At 40.8% G+C, this 22,324-nt stretch overlaps 4 protein-coding genes across 6 annotated transcripts; all 4 read right to left on the reverse strand.

The window, feature by feature from the left end:
* Positions 1-1,905: 1,905 nt before the first annotated feature.
* Positions 1,906-5,130, reverse strand: LOC143453457 (rhomboid-related protein 2-like). Its single transcript, XM_076954795.1, has 9 exons — positions 4,995-5,130; positions 4,829-4,852; positions 4,431-4,586; positions 4,162-4,350; positions 3,935-4,077; positions 3,270-3,382; positions 2,710-2,810; positions 2,580-2,640; positions 1,906-2,471 (listed from the first exon to the last, which is right to left on the reverse strand). The coding sequence occupies exons 1-9, from the start codon at positions 5,037-5,039 to the stop codon at positions 2,221-2,223; spliced, it is 1,083 nt and encodes a 360-aa protein (XP_076810910.1). The 5' UTR covers positions 5,040-5,130; the 3' UTR covers positions 1,906-2,220.
* Positions 5,131-6,958: 1,828 nt separating this feature from the next.
* On the reverse strand, positions 6,959-10,482 carry LOC143453070 (uncharacterized). The gene is made up of 12 exons (XM_076954221.1): positions 10,241-10,482; positions 9,971-10,165; positions 9,571-9,818; positions 9,267-9,501; positions 8,968-9,117; positions 8,722-8,897; positions 8,513-8,648; positions 8,106-8,443; positions 7,907-8,033; positions 7,518-7,826; positions 7,360-7,452; positions 6,959-7,274 (listed from the first exon to the last, which is right to left on the reverse strand). Exons 1-12 carry the CDS (start codon positions 10,449-10,451, stop codon positions 7,141-7,143), a joined length of 2,352 nt encoding a protein of 783 aa, XP_076810336.1. The 5' UTR covers positions 10,452-10,482; the 3' UTR covers positions 6,959-7,140.
* Positions 10,483-11,179: 697 nt separating this feature from the next.
* LOC143453456 (rhomboid-related protein 2-like) lies at positions 11,180-20,501 on the reverse strand. 3 transcript variants are annotated; one of them, XM_076954793.1, is made up of 17 exons: positions 20,288-20,501; positions 19,433-19,512; positions 19,291-19,362; positions 17,427-19,136; positions 16,447-17,135; positions 16,052-16,379; positions 15,814-15,978; positions 15,378-15,720; positions 14,289-14,374; positions 14,122-14,145; positions 13,724-13,879; positions 13,434-13,622; positions 13,206-13,348; positions 12,548-12,660; positions 11,980-12,086; positions 11,850-11,910; positions 11,180-11,781 (listed from the first exon to the last, which is right to left on the reverse strand). In XM_076954793.1, exons 9-17 carry the CDS (start codon positions 14,331-14,333, stop codon positions 11,489-11,491), a joined length of 1,131 nt encoding a protein of 376 aa, XP_076810908.1. In that variant the 5' UTR covers positions 14,334-14,374; positions 15,378-15,720; positions 15,814-15,978; positions 16,052-16,379; positions 16,447-17,135; positions 17,427-19,136; positions 19,291-19,362; positions 19,433-19,512; positions 20,288-20,501; the 3' UTR covers positions 11,180-11,488. The 3 variants fall into 3 exon arrangements, with proteins under 3 accessions (XP_076810908.1, XP_076810907.1, XP_076810909.1); XM_076954792.1 differs by having other exon boundaries at positions 14,289-14,375; positions 15,543-15,720; positions 17,427-19,362; XM_076954794.1 differs by lacking the exon at positions 15,378-15,720 and having other exon boundaries at positions 14,289-14,375; positions 17,427-19,362.
* On the reverse strand, positions 15,397-16,561 carry LOC143453071 (baculoviral IAP repeat-containing protein 7-B-like). The gene is made up of 4 exons (XM_076954222.1): positions 16,447-16,561; positions 16,280-16,379; positions 15,924-15,978; positions 15,397-15,669 (listed from the first exon to the last, which is right to left on the reverse strand). The coding sequence occupies exons 1-4, from the start codon at positions 16,559-16,561 to the stop codon at positions 15,397-15,399; spliced, it is 543 nt and encodes a 180-aa protein (XP_076810337.1).
* Positions 20,502-22,324: the final 1,823 nt, after the last annotated feature.

The raw sequence follows: 22,324 nt of genomic DNA on the forward strand, positions 1-22,324 counted from the left end.
GCATTTAAGGAAGAGTTTCTTTTTGCTCCCCTCTTGAAACGACTACAAAAGCAGCAGTCGTTCTGGAGAAAGTTTCAACCTTTTTTGTGTCTGAGAATTTGGAATGGAAAAATCTTGCTGGCTGCTGTACTGATGGTGCGCCAGCAATGTTTGGGTAACTTAAATAGCTTAAATTACGATACCGCCGATATTCAGTTATCAGATATAACCTCAACTTTTCTAAATGTTTGAGTTGATGACATCCATCATCACACTCAGATATGTGCGTAGAAAAGTTTTCGCAGCGTCATCCTTTCTCAAATCAAATCTGCAATCACGTTTATCTTAAGACAAAGCCAAGAAAACTTTTACCCTCGGGACTGAACACATAATCACTGTACGCAAGATTACATTGATGCCGGTTCGGTGTGTGGGTTAGCTACGATACCTGTTCAATATTACACAAAGGTGTGTTGCGGTACACATAAAGGACACAGGAATTTTGCTTTCTTATTGTCAAAGCTGCTAACACCGTTTGGTTTTTGTCGATCGTCAATGAATTACCTACCGTGGCTTGGGAAATTTTACTCTCCACTGTGTCTCCATTCCTTCGATCTTGTCATATAGGCAGGGTTGCCATACCGTCCTTATTTCTAAGATTTGTCCTTATTTTAAAGGTCCGTGTCTTAGAAAATATGTTTGTCCTTTTTTCTAAGAAATGTCCTTATTTTCACTTTCGTCCTTATTTTTAGGGTGGAGGTGGGCACTTTTGTCCTTATTTTGGGCATTTTGTCACCTTTACGATACCATTTTGTACCAAAGAGATACCAAAATTATGAACATGCAGATAGTGTCTTGTTTTTTTTTAGGAACATTGGTTGCTTTCTCCTGTTGTACACTGTTTAAGGTGGTATTCCTCGTTCGTTTTCTAGTCGTCCTTATTTTTGAGTTGAGACTGATGGCAACCCAGCATATAGTGTCTTACCCAGTCTGCTTGGCAGCTGTTCAACTTAACGGAATCTAAGTCGAGAACAGGGGCAGCAAAGAAAAGGACATTTGTGAGGGTGAAGTTTTTTAGATGTTCATGGAGTCACATTTGTCTGCGTTTACATATACTCGACTTCTGCGGCCAGCAGAGATAACTTTGCTAGTAACTTTCGTTTCTTTAGTCGTTAACAGTTCTGTTTCAAATCGAAGCAGAGATTAGAAATAGCGCTACTTCTGAGCATTTTCAGCTTTTTGTTGCGGACCACATTGAATGAGCAATTGTACGTCATCTATGGCGTGTTATTTTTTCATGGTTTCAGTTTTTTCTATCGGCCCAATCTTCGGAACTGTTATAAAATTTTGTAAAACTTAGCCCTTGAGTCTTGGCAGTATTTTCTACAAAAATTATTGGAAATTTTCCTCTAAAAACATTGTAGATATTACTAACTTTCTTCGCAAATTTTCATATGTTTACCTGTAAAAATTATGTAAATGGTTTGTAATATTCACTTACTAAACATAGAAAATTTTGCTGGTTTAATGCAGAAAAAATACATGGTTATAGGTGATATTTTTGATTTGAATTTCATTGCGTGACTAAATGCCAGCACACAAAATTTGCAGCATACTTTTGGAAATAATTCTTCAGTCACGGCAAAAAGTTTCAAACTTTTATCACTGACGGAACATATGTGGTGAAGAAAATAAAACGGCGTGTTTTTTTTTCGCCCCCAGGCTCCCATGTATAAGGAAGAACTTTCATTAATTGATCGATGAACGCTTCCACTATTCTTTAATTTTTGTCTTAACATTATAATGTTACACAATAAAAATATTGATCGATTGGCCTTCCTGTTTTTTTTTTCCTAACAGTAATTATTGTCTCGTTAAGTACAAAACGTAACTCACGTCGTCCTGTCTGAAACAAACTCATAATGCTAAAAGTACAAGTGTTTAATCACTACATGTCAATCACACACATCGCAGAGATGTAGCTATTAATTATTCTACATGAAATCTATAGGAGCTGATGAGATACGTGCAAATAACCCTATACCTGTACAGTTACGTCATAAAGATGCTTTTGTTAAAATCCGTCACTTGACCAGCATCCCAAAGAATTAAAACTTATCAATCGTGAACAACATTTCAAATTCGATCAAACTCTGACGCTCCTGGCGTCCAACTCGCATCCGATGACGTCACTCTTCCATCATCGCCGAATTTAAACTAGATCGTCAAATGACGTCATCGCTAAAGGCAGTTGTCATAAGACTTGGAGAAAATGTTCCAGAATATTGCAAAGATCATGAAGGCGCTGTAGACGGCGACGGCGATCCAGAAGACGACTTTATCACGGAGTGACTTCTTGAAGTTGTGAAGGACCATCAAGCCCATGGTGAGACCAGCTATCGTTCCCGCCACGTGGGCTACGAAGCTCACTCTAGTGCCCGCTGTTGTCGTTTGGAATCGCCGGTAGATGGAGTATCCGAAGTCGGCGCACACTGAAATGCCATAAAGTATCACATAAGCAAAGCTTTCGCGTTGGTGAAATTACGTCACAACGAAAGTTGAGGCTTTTTAAGAACAAAAGAAGAAGCCGACGAACTCACGAACGAAAACGACGAAGATTGTTCGTATCAAGCTCGACAGCTTGTGCATGACGTCACCATTCTGAAAAACACAATTCATTTGTTTTATTTATGATCTTTCCTACGTCATAAAAGTTTACACGTGACTTACCAGTACAACGTTAGCGAGTTGGGCGGTGAACAAGGAATAAACGCCTCCGCTGGCGCCAACTAGCGGAACGCATGGATCAAACACGGAGCTGGCAAGCGAGCCTACAACACAGAAACAAAATTAACGCCTAATACAACAGGCTAATTGTATAAAATGCCGTGAGTTGAAGATTTGTGGAACACTATGCAAATTGGAGTTGTTATAAATTATTCCTTTACTTCGGCGATAAAGAATTTCAATGGTTGGTGCTTTTAAATAAACACATAGAAATAGCAGTAACAGTGTCAGTAATAATGGCGTCATAATGCAACTTGTTACGTCTTTCATATCATGACACAACCAAGAGAGTGCATTGGCCGAATAAAAAGGCAAAGTTACAGAAAACGTGGTTCACATTCAACCACAGACCACCATTTATTCAAGCACATACACCGCAGACTTAATAACCTCCCCTGGGACCAGGTGACATGACAACTGTTTCATAATAATAAAAATTGTTACGTCACAAATCCCAGATGAGCACCATACATTGCATGAGAAAGATATGAAATAAAACTAACCGCCTAGCACTCCAGCCATATAAATCGCTCCAACTCGCAGTCCCCCATGTACCATTTCCAGGGGAATCCCCAGCAGCAGTTGTATGATGAGATTGAAGAGAATGTGCTCGAGTCTGAAAACAAACAAAACGTTTGTGACGTCAACTGAAGTGCTTGCCGATATGCTCTTGTAACGTTACTGAAGCGGAAACATCACGAAACTCATTCAGAGTGTATGTTGCGTCACAAAAGTACTTTTATTACAACGCCTACACCTTGTTTGCGAGTGACCTTGGCGAAGTATTGTTGACGACAATGGACGAGATAATAATTTTTAAGAAATAAAACAGCTCTGTTTGTTCACTAGCGTAGGTTGTCAAGCTAACAAAACCTCGACGAACGCGCCTTCATTTGTTTGTCCAAGTTACCTACAGTACAGCTCTCTACACTTTCTATATTAATCATTGACAAATCGATTCCACATCTATAGCTATTTGCTCACAAAAGTCTTTTGTTAACAAACTGTAGGTGAACGTTTTACCTTCATCTCGCAGCAATTACTTCAGTTTTAGTCGCCACTTTTTACAACCAGTTATACAGCAGCAGTAGTATTTCGTCATAAACGAAGAGTCAATAAATTTAAATGGTTAGAGCACAAGTGCACATGACTACGTCGTCATACTCACCCGGCGTGCAGGAGCATGTACGAAACGAAGCGCCACGCTTCCTGGCGCTTCTGGGGGTCAAATATTAGGGGGCTGTTCACCAGTTCCGGGGCATAGGTCAGCCACTCCCCATACGTGGCCCCATAGTATATATAGACGACAAGCTGTCACATAAAATCATCGTTACACTTAACGATTACGTAGGCCTAACAAAAGACACTGAACCTTCAATTGTGACGTCACCGTACCTCAGCGACGCTGACGAGGATCATGAAGAGTGGTGGAGGGAGGCAGGAGTAATGCTCGTAGTAGAGCTTCTGGTCGTTCTCGTTAGTAAGGACGAATCCTCCGACCGCGCGGACTCCTTTCTTGAACGTCGAGAGCTCCTTTACATCGATCCCTGTCCTCCTCGCGATCGTCTCATTATCTTCAGCTTCCTGCCGTTGATACGTCATAATCATACGTCACTAACAGGCATTCCATCAAATGCATCGTGATATCATAATATAACTCTCACAAATCGCTCAAGTTCCTCCTTAGTGATGTAACCATCCTTGTTTGTGTCGGCATACTGGAGGAGCTTCCGGATGGTGCTCTCTGATAACGAGGAGCGATACTGCTCCACGATATCTTCGAATTTTCGCGTCGGTATCTTTCCATCCGGTCCAGCATACTGAGAATAAGATAACACGGGGTTTGTATCTGGCATGTGGTCTTGTGCTGTTAACATCGATGCTACTCCTGTTTATTGATCAAACCATTTCGAACAATCACTTCCCATTTCATCAATGTGTTAGTTTGAAATCACAATAAACAACCCGACTTCATTATTAATACAGCGCCTCTTTCCCTCGACTGCTTTCTGAGCGAACAAAAGGCTTCGTTATGACGTGATAATAATCTACAGCTGCTCACCTGGTCAAAAATCCATCCCAAGTTCTGCAATAAACAGAAACATTGGACGTGAAATATGTTACGCCACACACATGAAATTATGACGTAAGAATCGGTGACTTTTGAGCTGTGGTGACTGAGCAAAGAGCTTCCAAAATCACGTAGAGAAAGTAACGAAAACATTTACCTGAGAATTTCCGCGCGTCGCCATTTCTACGTCTCCACTTGCCATTTTCACGTCACAATGCTCAACCTATTTATATTAAAAACAGACCTGAAAAAGAAAAGACGCGCTTCAATCGTCAGGTATGTAGACACATTGTTTTCTGTTGAGGTAGACGCTCTATCAAACTGAGATATCTGTTTATCATTAACAAAGTGTCCAGACATTCCCGTCCTACATCACAAATAAGGTTATGTCAAATCCCTTTCAACAAGAACCTTGTGCTGATACAACTGGCCTGCTGTGCGCACGTCACAATGATGCGTTATGTGATCATAGGGCATGTAACAGCAAACTATGTTACGACAAAATACTTGGTTGTCGCTTACACTTTCTCAGTTGTAATGCAATAACTTTCGAATGAAATAACGCATCATATCACCTAGCGTAAACTGAAAACTGTAGCTAAATTAACAACAAAGTCGCGATGATGTAACGTCTGAACATCCTCTGCACGCGAGATTACTTGCAGATAACTGTGTTGCTATTACACCTTATTACCTTTACCTCAACTGAACCGGGCTGTAATGGACTCTCGCGTGTCTGTTAAGCTTACCTTGGCTTACCTGGCTACCGCACATTAGCTAGTCTGACTGCCATCAAACGCTCGCTTTTCTTGCCTCCTTCGCCGCCCATTTTCTCCCTTTGTCTCTCTCTCTCTCTCTCTCTCTCTTTCATTCTGCTGTTGTGTCCATGTTACGTTTTGTTCTGTGTGTTACCGCAATCACGTTGACACGCTTCAGCGCGCGAGGCTACACGAGCTGTTTGATGTCACTTCACCGTTCCTGACAGAGAATGTTGTTTGTTGAAGAGAGCGATTTATAGCGTGATATAGCGGGATTTTCTCTGCCCTTACTTTTAACCAGCGGGGCTCTCCGTCGTATTCTCAGAAACAAGCGGTGTAATAGCGGGAGCGGGACCCTGGACTATACCAGGCTTAAAGGGGTGAACGCGCGTGTTAAATTAGATGTCTTCTTTTGGTTTAAAGTGACCCACTCTAAGCCTATTCATTGCGCTTTGCTGAACAGATATGTGAGCTGTTGTCTATTATGCGATTTTCATAAACTTGTATAATATCTTTTCCTGGTGGGTAATGTTGTCATTTGATAGCCCATTGTTGTTGCATTGTTATCTCATAAATTAACAATTAACAACATATCGGGTTTCATCTTTAGTAAATTTGTTATAACAAAAGTTTAAATATTGATTATTCCCCCACAATAAAAGGAAATGACGTGAAAACCAGTCTAAACTTCCGCTGTGCCGCGCCCATTGATGTCATGGCGATTTACACGCTTCACTGCACATTCAAAGTGAAATACACTAACGTCATTGAAGAAAAGAACACTTGAACACGACATTATTATGTGGTAATGGAGCGGTCAAATGTCGAAGTACTTCCGCTTTCCTGCGTCGATTAAATTAAAACATTTCTATGTTTTTGAAATAGAATGACTGAGGGCGTTGAAGTACAGAGCTTTCAATTACAGAGTTACAGCTGCTATGATGGATGAAAAGCTTTTTTTATCTGGTTATTTACTTCTAGGTCAGGCACATGCAACTCCTTCAACACACTGCTGCCCTTAACGTCGAAGACATATTTCGCAAAACACACAACAATCGATGTAAATTTATGTCAAAATTTTCATCAGTCAGGTTTTGTGCTCTGGAGTCTGGATTAGATTTAACGTCGTGTTAGTTAGAGGTGTCATAATGAGTTTAATGCTTAATTTCGGCCGAGCTTAGCGTTTGAAACTTGCCTTTGAATTTTTTCGCGATATGTTGAAAGATTTTGATGTAATTCAGAGATTGAGCAGTGGTTGCCATGGTGATGTGATTTTATGTGTCTCCTATTCGCTCTGATGCGTCACTTAGTGGTCAGTATGTTTAATTCCTGCTCATCTCGTCACAATAGCTTACTTTGACGTCACATTGTCGTTTTATTTTTGATAAAATTGAAGCTGTCAATTCAAAATTAACAATAAACGCTTCGACGAAACAAAGATGATCATAAAATACAAAAATAAAAGTTAAATAAATTTCTGTGATTGTTACGTCACAAACAACCTTCATGAGATATGCGTCAGATATACAAAATTCCTTGCTGACGTTACGCATAATAAGGGGGTGGGGGCCTCCGGGACTGGTAAGGGCTTGCACCTGGAATTCCCCTTTCTTGAAACTGGTATCTTGGCATCATTCCTGGTCGTGGCAACGTCATAGAACGATTCGGAGTGTCGTTGCCTACGTCATAATTAAGAATTGATTAAAGAAATGATGTTCGAAAATAATGTAGTTGCTTCTGCATTAAATATCTTCGTCATCTCACCTCTGTTCATAGGTTCCCAGTCAGGGGAATTATCGTACCCCCCGTCCCAGTAGCCTCCGCGACGTGGCTGATTCGGCTGAAAGGGGAGGGATCCTGTAAAAGCATTTAAACAACATTTTTAATAGACATCTTATAGAGCGGAGATATCATGAACGTACCACGGGTCCGCGGTCCCATGTAGGGCAGCCTCATAGGTGCTGGCTGGTACATTCTTGGACCCATAGGTCCTCTAGGACCCATAGGTGGCCTCATCCGGAGAGGGTAAGCCCCGTATATGGGAACACCTGGACGAGGAGTTGCAGTGACGTAGTTATGTGGCATATGGACCCCGGGCGGGGGCATTCGAACTATCTGGGGAGGGGAGGGGCCAAGAGGTCGATTGAAGCGAGCTGGGTACATTCTTTGGGGGTTAGGTCGGGAATTGCCCCTGTCAAAGCTCATCGATCGCTGCATTCCATTTGGTTGTGCTTAAAAAAATTTTTAGAGTAATAAATTATTTGGTGAAAGAATAGGTAATTAAAATGCTGTCTGTGAGGTCACAAAGCACCTTTGCGTGAAGCAAACGAATTTCTTAATTTCGTCGGAGAAACACTGGGCGCTCTCATGCTGGATGACCTGGTAGTTGACCTTCCTCGTCTTACGTCATCATCTAATGACGTTGACCGCTTCTTTATCTAGCAGAAGGAAAAGAAACTTCGTTTACAACCAAGGAATACTTTAGAGCTCATCATTGTGACGTAACTAACGTCAACTCTCTTGAGTTGTGCGGAGGTGATGGTGGATGCGGATATCACAGTAGATGTGTCGTCATCGAACACGCTATCCGTAGGTGGAGGATTCCTTCGTTTCTTTAACGCGCTCTTCAACGGAGGTTCACTGGACACGACACTCGCTGTATCGCTTGTGACGTCGGTGAAGATCGCGCTCTCGGGCCCGGTCGACTCCCCCAGAGATTTCACGGACCTTGTTCCCTGGATGCTTGATGGCGCTGCAGAAGAACCACTCCGAGCATCGTCTTTAGGAGGAGGTGTCACGGTCACTACCGGAGTTACAGAACGAGTCGAAGGAATGCTCGATGGGGTGTCTACAAGAGATAACGTCACAAAGATGATCAATCAGAAAATTATGTCGCAAAAGAAGTAATATTTATCACCTTTGCTTCGGTTTCTTTCTTCCTGGCTCTTGCTTTCTGCGCTGTCACGTGACGTTGTCTTCCCTTTGTTTTTTTCTCTTTCGCTTCTCCCTCCTTGTCGCGCTCGTTTCCTTTGGTCGTGACGTCTGCGTCTTGCCTGTTACGTCACAAATCTTGCATTATTTTCAAAGCAGTTGCAAACAAAGGCGTCATAAATAAGATCAATTTACTTCTTGTTCTCTCCTCTTTCTCTCTTGCTCTTTCTTGTAGCGGTTGTTCCTCTTTCGCTTCCTGATGAAGACAACAATGATGACAACAGCTACCAGCACCAGCAATCCTCCAACCACTCCGACCGCTATTAAGATGACCCCCGATGACCCCGACGACATGTCTTTCGTCACTTTACCTATATTATTACGTCATTGGTAAGCGATGATTTAGCGCGTCCTCACACAGGAAGAAAATGTATAACTCACAATAACTTTTATCGGATGCTCCTGGGATGTGGGTGCCGAGACTTCCCGGACATCTCTGGCAGAACTGCTGACCTGTGGTGTTCTGGTAGGTGTCCATCGGACAAAAGTCGCATTTCTCCCCAACCAGGTATGTGCCCTTCGGGCACGGAACTGTGTAAACAAAGAACAAACGCGTTTGTGAGGTTTAATAAAGAAGAATAAATAAGCAGCGAAAATAAAATGGCAGCGACTCTTCTTAATAATAAGAAAAATGTAAAGTAAAGTGCTGTATTTTGATCAATTGAAGATTAAGAGCCTACCGCATCCTTCCTCGGTGGCTATGAATCCTCTTTTTCCATCCGACCTCTCGCTGCAGACCACCTGAGCCTCTGACACCGAGTTTGTCGTATAGTTTGACTTCACCTTTCTGTTATCTAAACCATACGTCACAATATCACCAAAGTTGGCGCTGTCCAGCAGCTTGGTTGCTGATCGCGTCACAATCTGTCGGACGTCTTTGGTTGACGTCAAACCGCGAAGAGAGTAAAGATCGACCTGAAATCGGGATTTCGATTAATAATCGATTCTTCTTACGAAACAATCACGATTCACGTGACGTCTCACCGTGACCGTGAACTTGAGAATCTTTTCGTCGATGCAATCGGCGATGACCTTGCCCTTGTCTCGACACAGCCCGAGTTGATGAGGCCTGGTAGGGCAATCGGCTTGGGTCTTGAGTGACGATTCTAAATCGATTAATCGCGCCTCGTAGAAAGTGGGGGAAGGACGACAGGGGCAGATGTAATGGAGGACGATGTCTTGCTTCACGTGACTCACTGAAGGTTCTGGAGCAACAAACTCTAATTTGATGGCTGGTTTGGACGTTTTGTTACGTCAAAACACTACATTATTGCACATTATCTAATAAATATCTTTAACTTGATTACGGGCTTGTGCTTTAGATGTTAAAAGATTATTATTAATGTGATTAAAACGAAGATCAGCTATCTCGATTCTCTTTTACAAATTCCTTGATTCAACAACGGAATCCACTTCTTCCCGTCTTCGCCGTCGTCTACACACTTGATGTAGGGATCGGCCAATGAAAGGTGATGTTCAGGGTCACATGATATCCTGCACTTCTGCAATTTGTCGATCGGATCCGTCGTGCAGGTCACGTGGCCGTTGGTAGGTGAGGCCGGAGCCAGGCATGGGGAATCTTTAAGAAAAGTTCCAAGTTTGCTAAAGTTTCAAACTTTACCCGCAAATGTCAATATAAGTTTGAAACACCCACCGTAAGTGATAACACCGAGTTGGAAGATACAGGTCCCCACGTTACCGGATCGGTCCCTTGCCTGATAACTGACGTTGTAAAACCCCACCGAAAAGGACCCAGGGTCGTAATTGTTGACGACAACAGGGGAAACACCCGAGTTATCAGCAAAGTTTGGAGATTCCCAGATGACGTACGCCTCCTCGTTGTCCGAGTAAGTTTCTACCTTCATGTCGGAGGGGCAAGGACTTACTAGGAGGGGCGGAGTGTATGTATGTATGTATGTAACTTCTCAACCCCAAGTCCACGTAAGGTTTTTGTGAGTCCGCAAGCCCATTAATTTACCGTATATAATTAGGCATAGGTCATAATTTTCGCGATGGCTTTTTCCCTCAAAAAGTAGGTTAAATTTGGTAATTACAATATCCATTTGCTGGTAATTTAAAATAGTCTGATAAAGAACCTTGCTTATTTCTCTTGTTACGCTGGTGGCATTTTCTTGCATTTTCATGGTAAATATTAGCCTACAAAGCTTTTTAACAGTGTACGCTCTTATCGAAAATGATTATTCGAAATCAACTAACGATGGCAGCATTTCAGGAACGTGTTGAGATGACTCAAAATTTGCAGCATACTTTTGGCAGTAATTCTTCAATCGCGGCAAAGAGTTTCAAACTTTCTTCATTGACAAACTTAGCGTGCGCGCAACATCTGTGGTGAAAAAAAAACGGCGTGTTTTTGTTTTTTTCGCCCCCAGGCTCCCACGTATAAGGAAGAACTTGCATTAATTGATCGATGAACGCTTCCACTATTCTTTTTTTTTGTCTTAACATTATAATGTTATACAATAAAAATATTGATCGATTGGCTTTCCTGTATATTTTTTCTTAACAGTAATGATTGTCTCCTTAAGTCTAAAACGTAACTCACGTCGTCCTGTCTGAAACAAACTCATGATGCTAAAAGTACAAGTGTTTAATCATTACATGTCAATTACACACATCGCAACGATGTAGTTATTAATTATTCTACATGAAATCTATAGGAGCTGATATGTGCAAGTAACGCTATAAATGTACAGTTACGTCATAAAGATGCTTTAGGTTAAATCCGTCACTTGAACAGCATCCCAAAGAATTAAAAATATCAGTCGTGAACATCATTTCAAATTCGATTAAACTCTGACGCTCCTGGCGTCCAACTCGCATCCGATGACATCACTCTATCATCATCGCCGAATTTAACCTAGATCGTCAAATGACGTCACCGCTAAAGGCAGTTGTCATAAGACCTGGAGAAAATGTTCCAGAATATTGCAAAGATCATGAAGGCGCTGTAGACGGCGACGGTGATCCAGAAGACGACTTTATCACGGACTGACTTCTTGACGTTGTGGAGGACCATCAAGCCCATGGTGAGACCAGCTATCGCTCCCGCCACGTGGCATGCGACGCTCACTCTAGTGCCCGCTGTTGTCGTCTTGAATCCCGGGTAGATGGAGTATCCGACGTATCCGAAGTATCCGAATTTCCATAAAGTATCACATGAGCAAAGCTTTCGCGCTGGTGAAATTACGTTACAACGAAAGTTAAGGCTAATTAAGAACAAAAGAAGAAGTTGACAAACTCACGATCAAAAACGACGAAGATTTTTCTAATCAAGCTCGACAGCTTGTGCATGAGGTCACCATTCTGAAAAGCACAATTCAGTTGTTTTATTTATGATCTTTCCTACGTCATAAAAGTTTACACGTGACTTACCAGTAGGCCTGCATCTTTAGCGAGTTGGGCGATGAACAAGGAATAACCGCCTCCGCTGGCGCCTACTAGCCGAGCGCATGGATCAAACACGGAGGTGGCAAGCGAGCCTACAACACAGAAACAAAATTAAGGTCTAATACAACAGGTTAATTGCATAAAAATGCCGTGACTTGAAGATTTGTGGAACACTATGAAAATTGGAGTTGTTATAAATTATTCCTTTACTTTGGCGAGAAAGAATTTCAATGGTTGCGGTTGGTGCTTTTAAATAAACACATAGAACTAGCAGTAGCAGTAATAATGGAGTCATAATGCAACTTGTTACGTCGTTCATATCATGACACAACCAAGAAAGTGTTACTGGCCGAATAAAAAGGCAAAGTTACAGAAAACGTGGTTCACATTGAAAAACAGACCACCAATTATTGAAGCATATACACCGTTGACTTAATAACCTCCCCTGGGGTCAGGTAACATGCCAACTGTTTCATAATAATAAAAATTGTTACGTCACAAATCCCAGATGAGCACCATACATTGCATGAGAAAGATACGAAATAAAACTAACCGCCTAGCACTCCCGCCATGAAAATGGCTCCAACTCGCAGTCCCCCATGTACCATCTCCAGTCGAATCCCCAGAAGCAGTTGAATGATTAGATTGAGGATAAAGTGCTCGAGTCTGAAAACAAACAAAGCGTTTGTGACGTCAACAGAAGTGCTTGCCGACATGCTCTCGTAACGTTACTGAAGCGGAAACATCACGAAACTCATTCAGAGTGTATGTTGCGTCACTAAAGTGTTTTTATTCCAACGCCTACTCTTTGTTTGCACGTGAGCTTGGCGAAGGATTGTAGACGACAATGGACGAGACACTAATTTTTAAGAAATTAAACAGCTCTGTTTGCTCACAAAACCTTGACGAACGCGCCTTCATTTCTTTGTCCAAGTTACCAACAGTACAGCTCTCTACACTTTCTATATTAATCATTGACAAATCGATTCCACATTTATAGCTATTTGCTCACAAAAGTCTTTTGTTACCAAACTGTAGGTGAACGCGAGCGTTTTACCTTCATCCCACAGCATTTACTTCAGTTTTAGTCGCCGCTTTTAACAACCAGCTATACAGCAGCAATAGTATGTCGTCATAAACGAACAGTCAATAAATTATAATGGTTAGAGCACAAGTGCACACAACTACGCCATCATACTCACCATACTCACCCGGCGTGCAGGAGCATGTACGAGACGAAGCGCCACGCTTCCTGGCGCTTCTGGGGGTCAAATGTCAGGGGGCTGTTCCACAGTTCCGGGGCATAGGTCAGCCACTCCCCATACGTGGCCCCATAGTATATATAGACGACAAGCTGTCACAAAAAAACCATCGTTACACTTTGCGATTACGTAGGCCTAACCGAAGACACTGAACCTGGAAATGTGACGTCACTGTACCTCAGCGAGGATGACGAGGATAATGAAGAGTGGGGGAGGGAGGCAGGAGTAATGCTCGTAGTAGAGCTTCTGATCGTTCTCGTTAGGGAGGACGAATCCTCCGACCGCGCGGACTCCTTTCTTGAACGTCGAGAGCTCCTTTACATCGATCCCTGTCCTCCTCGCGATCGTCTCATTATCTTCAGCTTCCTGCCATTGATACGTCATAATAATAAATCCATTTATGTTATCAATACGTCACTAACAGGCATTCCATCAAATGCATTGTGATATCATAGTAAAACTCTCACAAATCTCTCAAGTTCCTCCTTAGTGATGTAACCATCCTTGTTTGTGTCGGCATACTGGAGGAGCTTCCGGATGGTGCTCTCTGATAACGAGGAGCAATACTGCTCGACGATATCTTCGAATTTTCGCGTCGGTATCTTTTCATCCGGTCCAGCGTACTGTGAATAAGACAACACGAGGTTTGTATTTGTCATGTGGTCTTGTGATGTCAACGTCGATGCTTCTCGTGTTTATTGATCGAACCCTTTCCAACAATCACTTCCCATTTCATCAATGTGTTACTTTAAAATCACAATTAACAACACGACTTCATGATTAATTCAGCGCCTCTTTCCCTCGACTGCTTTTTAAGCAAACAAAAGGCTTCATTATGACGTCATAATACTCTACAGCTGCTCACCTGGTCAAAAATCCATTCCAAGTTCTGGAATAAACAGAAACATTGGACGTGAAATATGTTACGCCACACACATGAAATTATGACGTAATAATGGGTGACTTTTGAACTGTAGTGACTGAGCAAAGAGCTTTCAAAAGTCACGTAGAGAAAGTAACGAAAACATTTACCTGAGAATTTCCGCGCGTCGCCATTTCTACGTCTCCACTTGCCATTTTCACGTCACAATGCTCAACCTATTTTTATTAAAAACAGACCTGTAAAAGAAAAGACGCGCTTCAATCTTCGAGAATGTAGACACATTAGTAATATAGAGCTGCCATCCTAAGATTCCCATTTCCTTAAGGCTCCTGTAAGGTACCGCGTGATGTCACAGTTTTAGTAGCCAGCAAGAAATACCAAATATGGTAAAAAACCAAGCATAGTGCTGTTGCTTTTGACAAGAAAGCGAATTGCTACTACGAAATATAGCGAATTTCTTTACAGGTATTTGTGTGCGATAAATCCAATTACTTCACGCACGCGAATCCAAAGCAAGTCTAAACCTGTCGGAGAATAGGTGGTGCTACGTCATAAAAGCACGTGTTTTAGACAGGTCAATACAGGAGATTTTGGTATGACTATTACAGCAAATTAAGCATTGCCTTGAAAGAAATGACGTCTTCTCAAAAGCTTTGAATTTGTAGTGACGAAATAGTACATGACGAGTAGCCTCAGGCCTCAAGCCTTACAAAAAATTTGATGGCATTGTGAAAGCGAGTTATTAATCGATGCTTAATTAACCGGTCAATCTATCTAAGAATGGGAAGTCGAAGATGACCCGAAGCTACTCCGATGGCATAGATCCAATTGTGACATCACTAACGGATCGGATACAAGAAACAAACCAATCGGTTAGTTATGACAAAGATTTAAACAAAGTTAGTAAGGAAAAAGAGAAGTATTGAATCAATCTAAAATATATTACTGTATCTGTAATATATAACAAAACGTAAAGATGGATGGATGCTTAATTAACCGAACTAATTCTTGATTCATTTTGTAGTATCATTAAGCGCCACGTTAATTTGCTTTACTACACTACCGTTTATGCTGTCGTAATAGAACGAGTTACGTGGGTGATTAGCGATTACCTGTTCATATGACTAATAAATTCATCATGTAATCTTATATAATAATTAATAAATGCAAAATTAAAATTAAGATCTTCTAAAATCGTTCACATTGAAATGTAATTAAAAAAGCATGAAAATAACTTTCGAAAGTGCTACTTTTGCTTTAAACAATAAAAGATCGGACTTTTTCTCGAACTCGCAAACGACAAATGGGACAAGTCGATGCGTTTTCAGCGCAACCAACACAACAAGCAATATGTCCGCATGGAATAAGCACAACACTCGCTTGTTCATTGCCAAAAACTTTACACGTTTTTTCTTCCTGTAAACGACGAATATCTTCAAGTTCGGATTTTGTTGAAGGAGTTGTTTTCTTTCTTACGGATGCTGATCCTTCTTCTTCTAGATCTATTGGAAGCAGATTCTTCCTCCATCGCTAGAATAGACTCAACGAGAGTTTCAAGCCTTGGAAATCCATTACCAGTGACTTCGTATTTCGTATAGAAAAATCGGTTTTCAAATTTATAAAAAAATGGGGCAACTTTCTTGGCAGAAACATAACTCAGTTACAAAGTTTCACCTTTTGAAAGTAGTTTTTATGATTCTTTCGTCGAATCCCATCAGTTTTGCTTGCTCCACCAGTCCAGACGAAGACATCTCTCTGTCAACTTTCCCCTCTAGAGATCTTACCTCTTCCCTGGGATTGATGATTTCGGGGTCACCATTTCGAAGTCCGTTTTGTAAACTGAACAAATAAATAGATAACAACAAGTAACAAACCAAGATGACAATAAAGAACACGACTTAACGAGGCTTACATTGGTCCTGATTGAATATTCATGAGTTGATTTGGATTTGCTGGATTCCGAATTGTCGGTCTTCTTAAATTGGGGAATCGAAAGACGATCCCATGAACATAATCTGGACCTTTTTGTTGAAGAATGAACTCGCACCCGGACAGAAGATAGAAGTTTGTTAAACATAGAAATCGTAAAAAAGCCAAATCTGGTAAAATTTCTTTCATTGAGACAGAAAATTCAACTTACATAGGAAACCATTTGGCGTGCTCTTCCCACGGATCGTCATCTCTCTCCCAATTTTGTAATCCTCCGTTGCAATACCAACATTTTACTCGATCTCTTACACCTGCAGAATATTTGACTTTGTAATGATAGAACTTACCAAATTTTATTTTTTATGGTATGAGCCTCACCCAAGTAATACATTCCTGCGTTTGCAATTTTTCTGGGAGCTGCGCGAATCTTATGAGCAGGCCACGATGATGAGTGATCAAGGAAAGTTTGAAGACGAGATTTCTCGCTCTTCATGTGGGGATTTACCGGATTCGAACATGGAAACAAGTCCCTGTTCCGCAAATTAGTTTCAAGATTGTTGGGATTCAAGTTGATGACCTCCCCGTGTTGAATCCTGGAAACTGACGTCTGTCAGGCTAATATCAACAACCCGAGAAAAGCAAACAAGCAATCATTCGACTGCCGTGTCCTGTACCCGCCCATAGGCCAAGACGACCTAAAGACCCCTGACGAGGAAGGGAAGAGATGGCTGCAATTGGTAACTGAATATGCTTGAGCCGACCTCATACGAAAGAAGAAGTTGCAAGATTTCTATATGAGTTCGCCATGGTTGATGCAACCACACTAGGTGGGGGGGTGGAGTACGAAGTATTTTTAAATGTAGCGGTTTGAAACACTGTTACCGCCGTGGCATTTGGTGAATTTGATGTTATACCAATGCCATTTGTAATGACTTTTCCTGCTGTGATTGGTCTTCTTTGATCTTCTGAAGCCTGTGGATTTCCGAATGCTGGAGGTCGTGTTGCTAAACTTGTCGCGTTTCGAGGGTCATGGGGTGGCGTTAGCTCGAATTGACGAATAATGGAATCTAGAATTTACCAATATTTACAATGCAGTTGAAGTAGCGTCATATGAACAGGTAATCGCTAATCACCCACGTAACTCGTTCTATTACGACAGCATAAACGGTTGTGTAGTAAAGCAAATTAACGTGGCGCTTAATGATACTACAAAATGAATCAAGAATTAGTTCGGTTAATTAAGCATCCATCCATTTTTACGTTTTGTTATATATTACAGATACAGTAATATATTTTAGATTGATTCAATACTTCTCTTTTTCCTTACTAACTTTGTTTAAATCTTTGTCATAACTAACCGATTGGTTTGTTTCTTGTATCCGATCCGTTAGTGATGTCACAATTGGATCTATGCCATCGGAGTAGCTTCGGGTCCTCTTCGACTTCCCATTCTTGGATAGATTGACCGCAACTGGAATTAATTTGAGATTTAATTTGTTCTGGAACGTAAAATTATCCACGCAACTTGTTTAAACGTATTGGTTTGATTAGAAATTAAGTCCCGTATTTTATGTATCTGAGGACGTCGTTTCGTCGAGATCATCAAAACGTGGTCATCAAATTGCGGAGGTTGTATTCACCAAAATGTAGAAGCATTCGACGTCGATGTCATGAAAATGTAGACGTTATTACAGCAGGTTCAGAGATTATCTGTCTTAACCTATGCTATATTAACTTATTGTACTTGTTGAATCAATTATCTGACTCTATCGTTGCGTGCGGTTAGAAACCTCTAACCTCTTGTCAGCCGTAAGCTTTTACTTTTCCAACAAACGCGAGTTAACCAAAAAGGTATTTTATTAACCCTATCCTAACCAGGCTCGCGAGTTTACTAAAAAACTAGATATGGCCGACCCCGCACACACATTTTCAATCGTTAATTACTAGAAAACTATACGTCGTAAACTGATCGGATTTTTACAGGTTAGTAGAAAAATCATCTGGCTTCCTGTATACATCATAAATGTAAAACTAACGAAAGTGAATTTAGTGTAAATTAAGTATTTCTAAAAGTGACACATTTCTAGAAATTCTTCTTGTTACGCCGCGCCCCCGCTGTGCGGAAAACCAGCTGACCGCGAGAAGAGAACGACAGAGAATAGTTAGTCGAGCTATTGGTGCGTAAATGAGTAATACGCTTCAATGCGGAGAGCAGAGCAAAGCAGAGGAAAATTATGAAAATATCGCCATATCTTAAAAATTACAAAATCCAACTTTATCAAAAAAACATGGACAGATAGCTGAACATTTTTCAGGAAAAGTCACGAAATTTCAAGTTTCTACAGCAAACAATGCAACTGTACGCCACGTTTTGCTATGACAGTGTGCGGGAGAAGCCAAGCCTAGTTAGAATAGGGTTAAATGTGCTGTACACTCTACAAATATTACACATAATCACAAAAGCGTAGCAAACATTATAACTAGCGTAATATGCTCGTGCGACTCTGTATTTCTCCGTCTGGCGTGCAGTGCATGTCTCGAGCAGTGCAAGTCTGGCGGTCTCGCGTAGGAGTTCGAGCTTATAAAACGTGACGTTGTGAATGGAAATATACGACAAAAAACCGCACAAAGTGGAAACTAGAAAACAATGTGTTGGAAATAAGGAGTTTTCACTCGATGTTATTCAGAGCTTGTTTCCAAGTATCAAACGACAATGTAAATGTTATCAAAAAACAACTTCAATTAGTAACTGGAAAACACTTTTCCCAGAATGATGTAATGATATTAAAAATGTCACCCAGGTCGCTACATATCCAAGTCTCTAGTTTAAATAATTTTTTACAGGATTATTTTAAAAGAATAAGAAGTTACCTGAAGCACTTGGTCCTATGGCGAAGGCTAAGGCTGTTACGTTGTTAGGTTAATCCGTTGCTGACTCCTGACTCAGAAGGCTGCTGTTTCAGTTGTAAGCTAGCTTCGCTCATATATTAAAGGTTAAAACACGACCATCTTAGTTCAAGCCTTTTTTCGAAAACTGTCCTGTGCGCGCAAGCATTGGAAAAACGGAACTGAAATGGTGAAACGAACGTTCAGTGCAGAAATCAACACATGCTGGGAACGTCCCGAGGGCGCCAACCAGCGACAAACAAAACAAACACCCAACGGCCGCTACAGTCCTGTCTTTGAAACCGGTGAAATAAAAACCAGCAGAAGCCAACTTACGAACATCGACCTGAACTTTTCTGGGAAATAGTTTGAAAGTTGAAAGGCGGTAGGTCTTGCGTGCTGGGTCACCTGCAGTAACAGAAATAGGATTATGAAGTTTCTCTGGAACTTGGTTCTCAAACATGATTTTCCAACCTACCGGGTGGTAGCCTATGTAATGACTTCGTTGTCCTGGTGGGTCTCTAACTTGTCTCAACAACCTCCCGTCACTTTCTACATCTGGAAAATCCGCGGTAAGGTGATCCGTTAGCATTTAATAAAGAGATAACTTAAGTTACTATCTCGATAAACAATGAAACTTAATCGCAATGGAATAGAAATAGTTCGTTGCTTCTTGTTTATTCGCACTACCCTTTCTCCACATATAATATACAAACAAATCAATGCATATAAATGGATACAGGTTCTTTTGGAATTTCAAACAGCAGGGATTATACTGTACATTTACTTTGTGGGAGTAAGTAAGATGAAAAAGTTTAAGAACCCCTGCTTTATGTGTAAAAAATATTTGCATATGAAAAAAATGACCAGGTTAATTAAGCCATACATTGTTTACATACTGTTTCGTCATGCTTTCACCAACTTAAGTATCTGCCAATTTTACCAAACTAAAGTGTACCTAAGACAACAGGATTATGGTTATTAATCTATAATTAACATCTGTTACCACTATCTCATAGTCAATTCTTAATTGCATTTGTTCAAACTGCATTGACACAAATACAACAGATACTATTCGCTTATGCTTTTATTATATTCCTATGAGTTTACTGATACGATGGTTTCTTGACGATAAGTGTTTAGTGTTTCTGTTATCAGGGGTGACTTTCATCGGTGGAGACTTGGTTTTAGTTCTTTTCTGTTTTTCAGCAGTAGACATATTCACGCTTACACAATGGTTCTTAAGGGCCTGTAGGCCTATCCGAAGCCCTATCTAAAACAATGCAAAGTACCATATTTTAATTTGAATTTGCTTCTAAACAAGCCCGGTCACCTGGCTGAGTTTTTGTATCCGCCGAGATGTAGGACAAAAGGTCTTAACGCAGTATTTTGAGCAAATTCTCGTATCTGGAATTCTCACACCAAATGCTTCAACTTTTTAACAACTTTTTTCCTTGTATTTTTCCAAAAAATCCGCCAAAAAGCCTTAACTTTGAACCAACACAAAACGTCAACTTAAGCCTGAATCTACACTCCGTACCCGCCATGACAACAGCAAACATTCACAATTTGAGGTCGCGTGCGCACTGGACCGGAACCATTGATACTTTTTCTATAGTGACGTCTTGCATGCGACCTTCGTCACAATCGCCGGGTTGCCGTTTTAAAACTACTGAAAATCGTACTACAGGCCCTTAACAACAATTTCGTCTATACAATTAGACTAGCCTTTGTGAAGGGAAAGGAGCAATAGCTATTGCCAAAACGCTTTGAAAGGATTATTGCGGTTCAAGTCAGTGCTGAAACACAGCATGAAAAAAGAAATTGTTTGCTAATGCCAAACCAGTGCAAAAAGAATAATATACAAGGGATTCCTTTCCATAGCGAAGTGTGTCGATCGCAAAAAATTCAAATATTAGGAAGTTATAGTGAAGTTAGATGACTCTTGTGGTACTTTACCTTAGTTAGAATCGTGATAAGATGAATGCTTAGACGATTCTTGTTTTAAACATTAATAGGTCTTCTGTTAAGGGCCTGTAGTACGATTTTCAGTAGTTTTAAAACGGCAACCCGGCGATTGTGACGAAGGTCGCATGCAAGACGTCACTATAGAAAAAGTATCAATGGTTCCGGTCCAGTGCGCACGCGCCCTTAAATTGTGAATGTTTGCTGTTGGAATTTCAATATCGTAAACAATCACTCGAACTGTTTTGGAAAATCCAAAATTTCCACATTGGTAATTTCTAGCACAACCTCTAATTTTCTCCACATACGAGTTTAAACTTGCCATGAAATTTGTCTTAATAACACGCTTTGGCAATGCCATCGAATTTGTTGTAATGGCCTGAGGCTACTCGTCATGTACTATTTCGTCACTACAAATTCAAAGCTTTTGAGAAGACGTCATTTCTTTCAAGGCAATGCTTAATTTGCTGTAATAGTCATACCAAAATCTCCTGTATTGACCTGTTCAAAACACGTGCTTTTATGACGTAGCACCACCTATTCTCTGACAGGTTTAGACTTGCTTTGGATTCGCGTGTGTGAAGTAATTGGAATTATCGCACACAAATACCTGTAAAGAAATTCGCTATATTTGGTAGTAGCAGTTGGCTTTCTTGTCAAAAGCAACAGCACTATATTTGGTTTTTTACAATATTTGGTATTTCTTGCTGGCTACTAAAACTGTGACATCACGCGGTACCTTACAGGAGCCTTAAGTCGATGGCAGCTCTATACTACTAGCGATTTATAGCATTATACGGCGGGATTTTCTCTGCCCTTACTTTTAACCAGTGTGGCTCTACGTTGAATTCTCAAAACAAGCAGTGTAATAGCGGGACCCCGGATGATACCAGGCTTTAAGGGATGAACGCGCGTGTTGAATTAGATGTTTTCGTTTGGTTTAAAGTGGTCAGGTCTAAGCCTATTCATTGCGCTTTACTAAACAGATATGTGAGCTGTTGTCTATTATGCCATTTTCATAAACTTGTATAATATCTTTTCCTGATGGGTAATGTCGTCATTTGATAGCCCATTGTTGTTGCATTGTTATCTCATAAATTAACAATTAAGAACATATCGGGTTTCATCTTTAGCAAATTTGTTATAACAAAAGTTTAAATATTGAGTTTTCCCCCACAATAAAAGGAAATGACGTCAAAACCAGCCTAAACTTCCGCTGTGCCGCGCCCATTAACGTCAAGGCGATTTACACACTTCACTGCACATTCAAAGTGAAGTACACTGACGTCATCGCAGAAAAGAACACTTGAACACGACATTAATATGTGGTAATGGAGCGGTCAAATGTCGAAGTACTTCCGCTTTCTTGCGTCGATAAATTAAAACATTTCTATGTTTTTGAAAC

This window comes from Clavelina lepadiformis, chromosome 4 (genome assembly GCF_947623445.1).
Source record: "Clavelina lepadiformis chromosome 4, kaClaLepa1.1, whole genome shotgun sequence".
Classification (NCBI taxonomy): Eukaryota; Metazoa; Chordata; class Ascidiacea; order Aplousobranchia; family Clavelinidae; genus Clavelina; species Clavelina lepadiformis.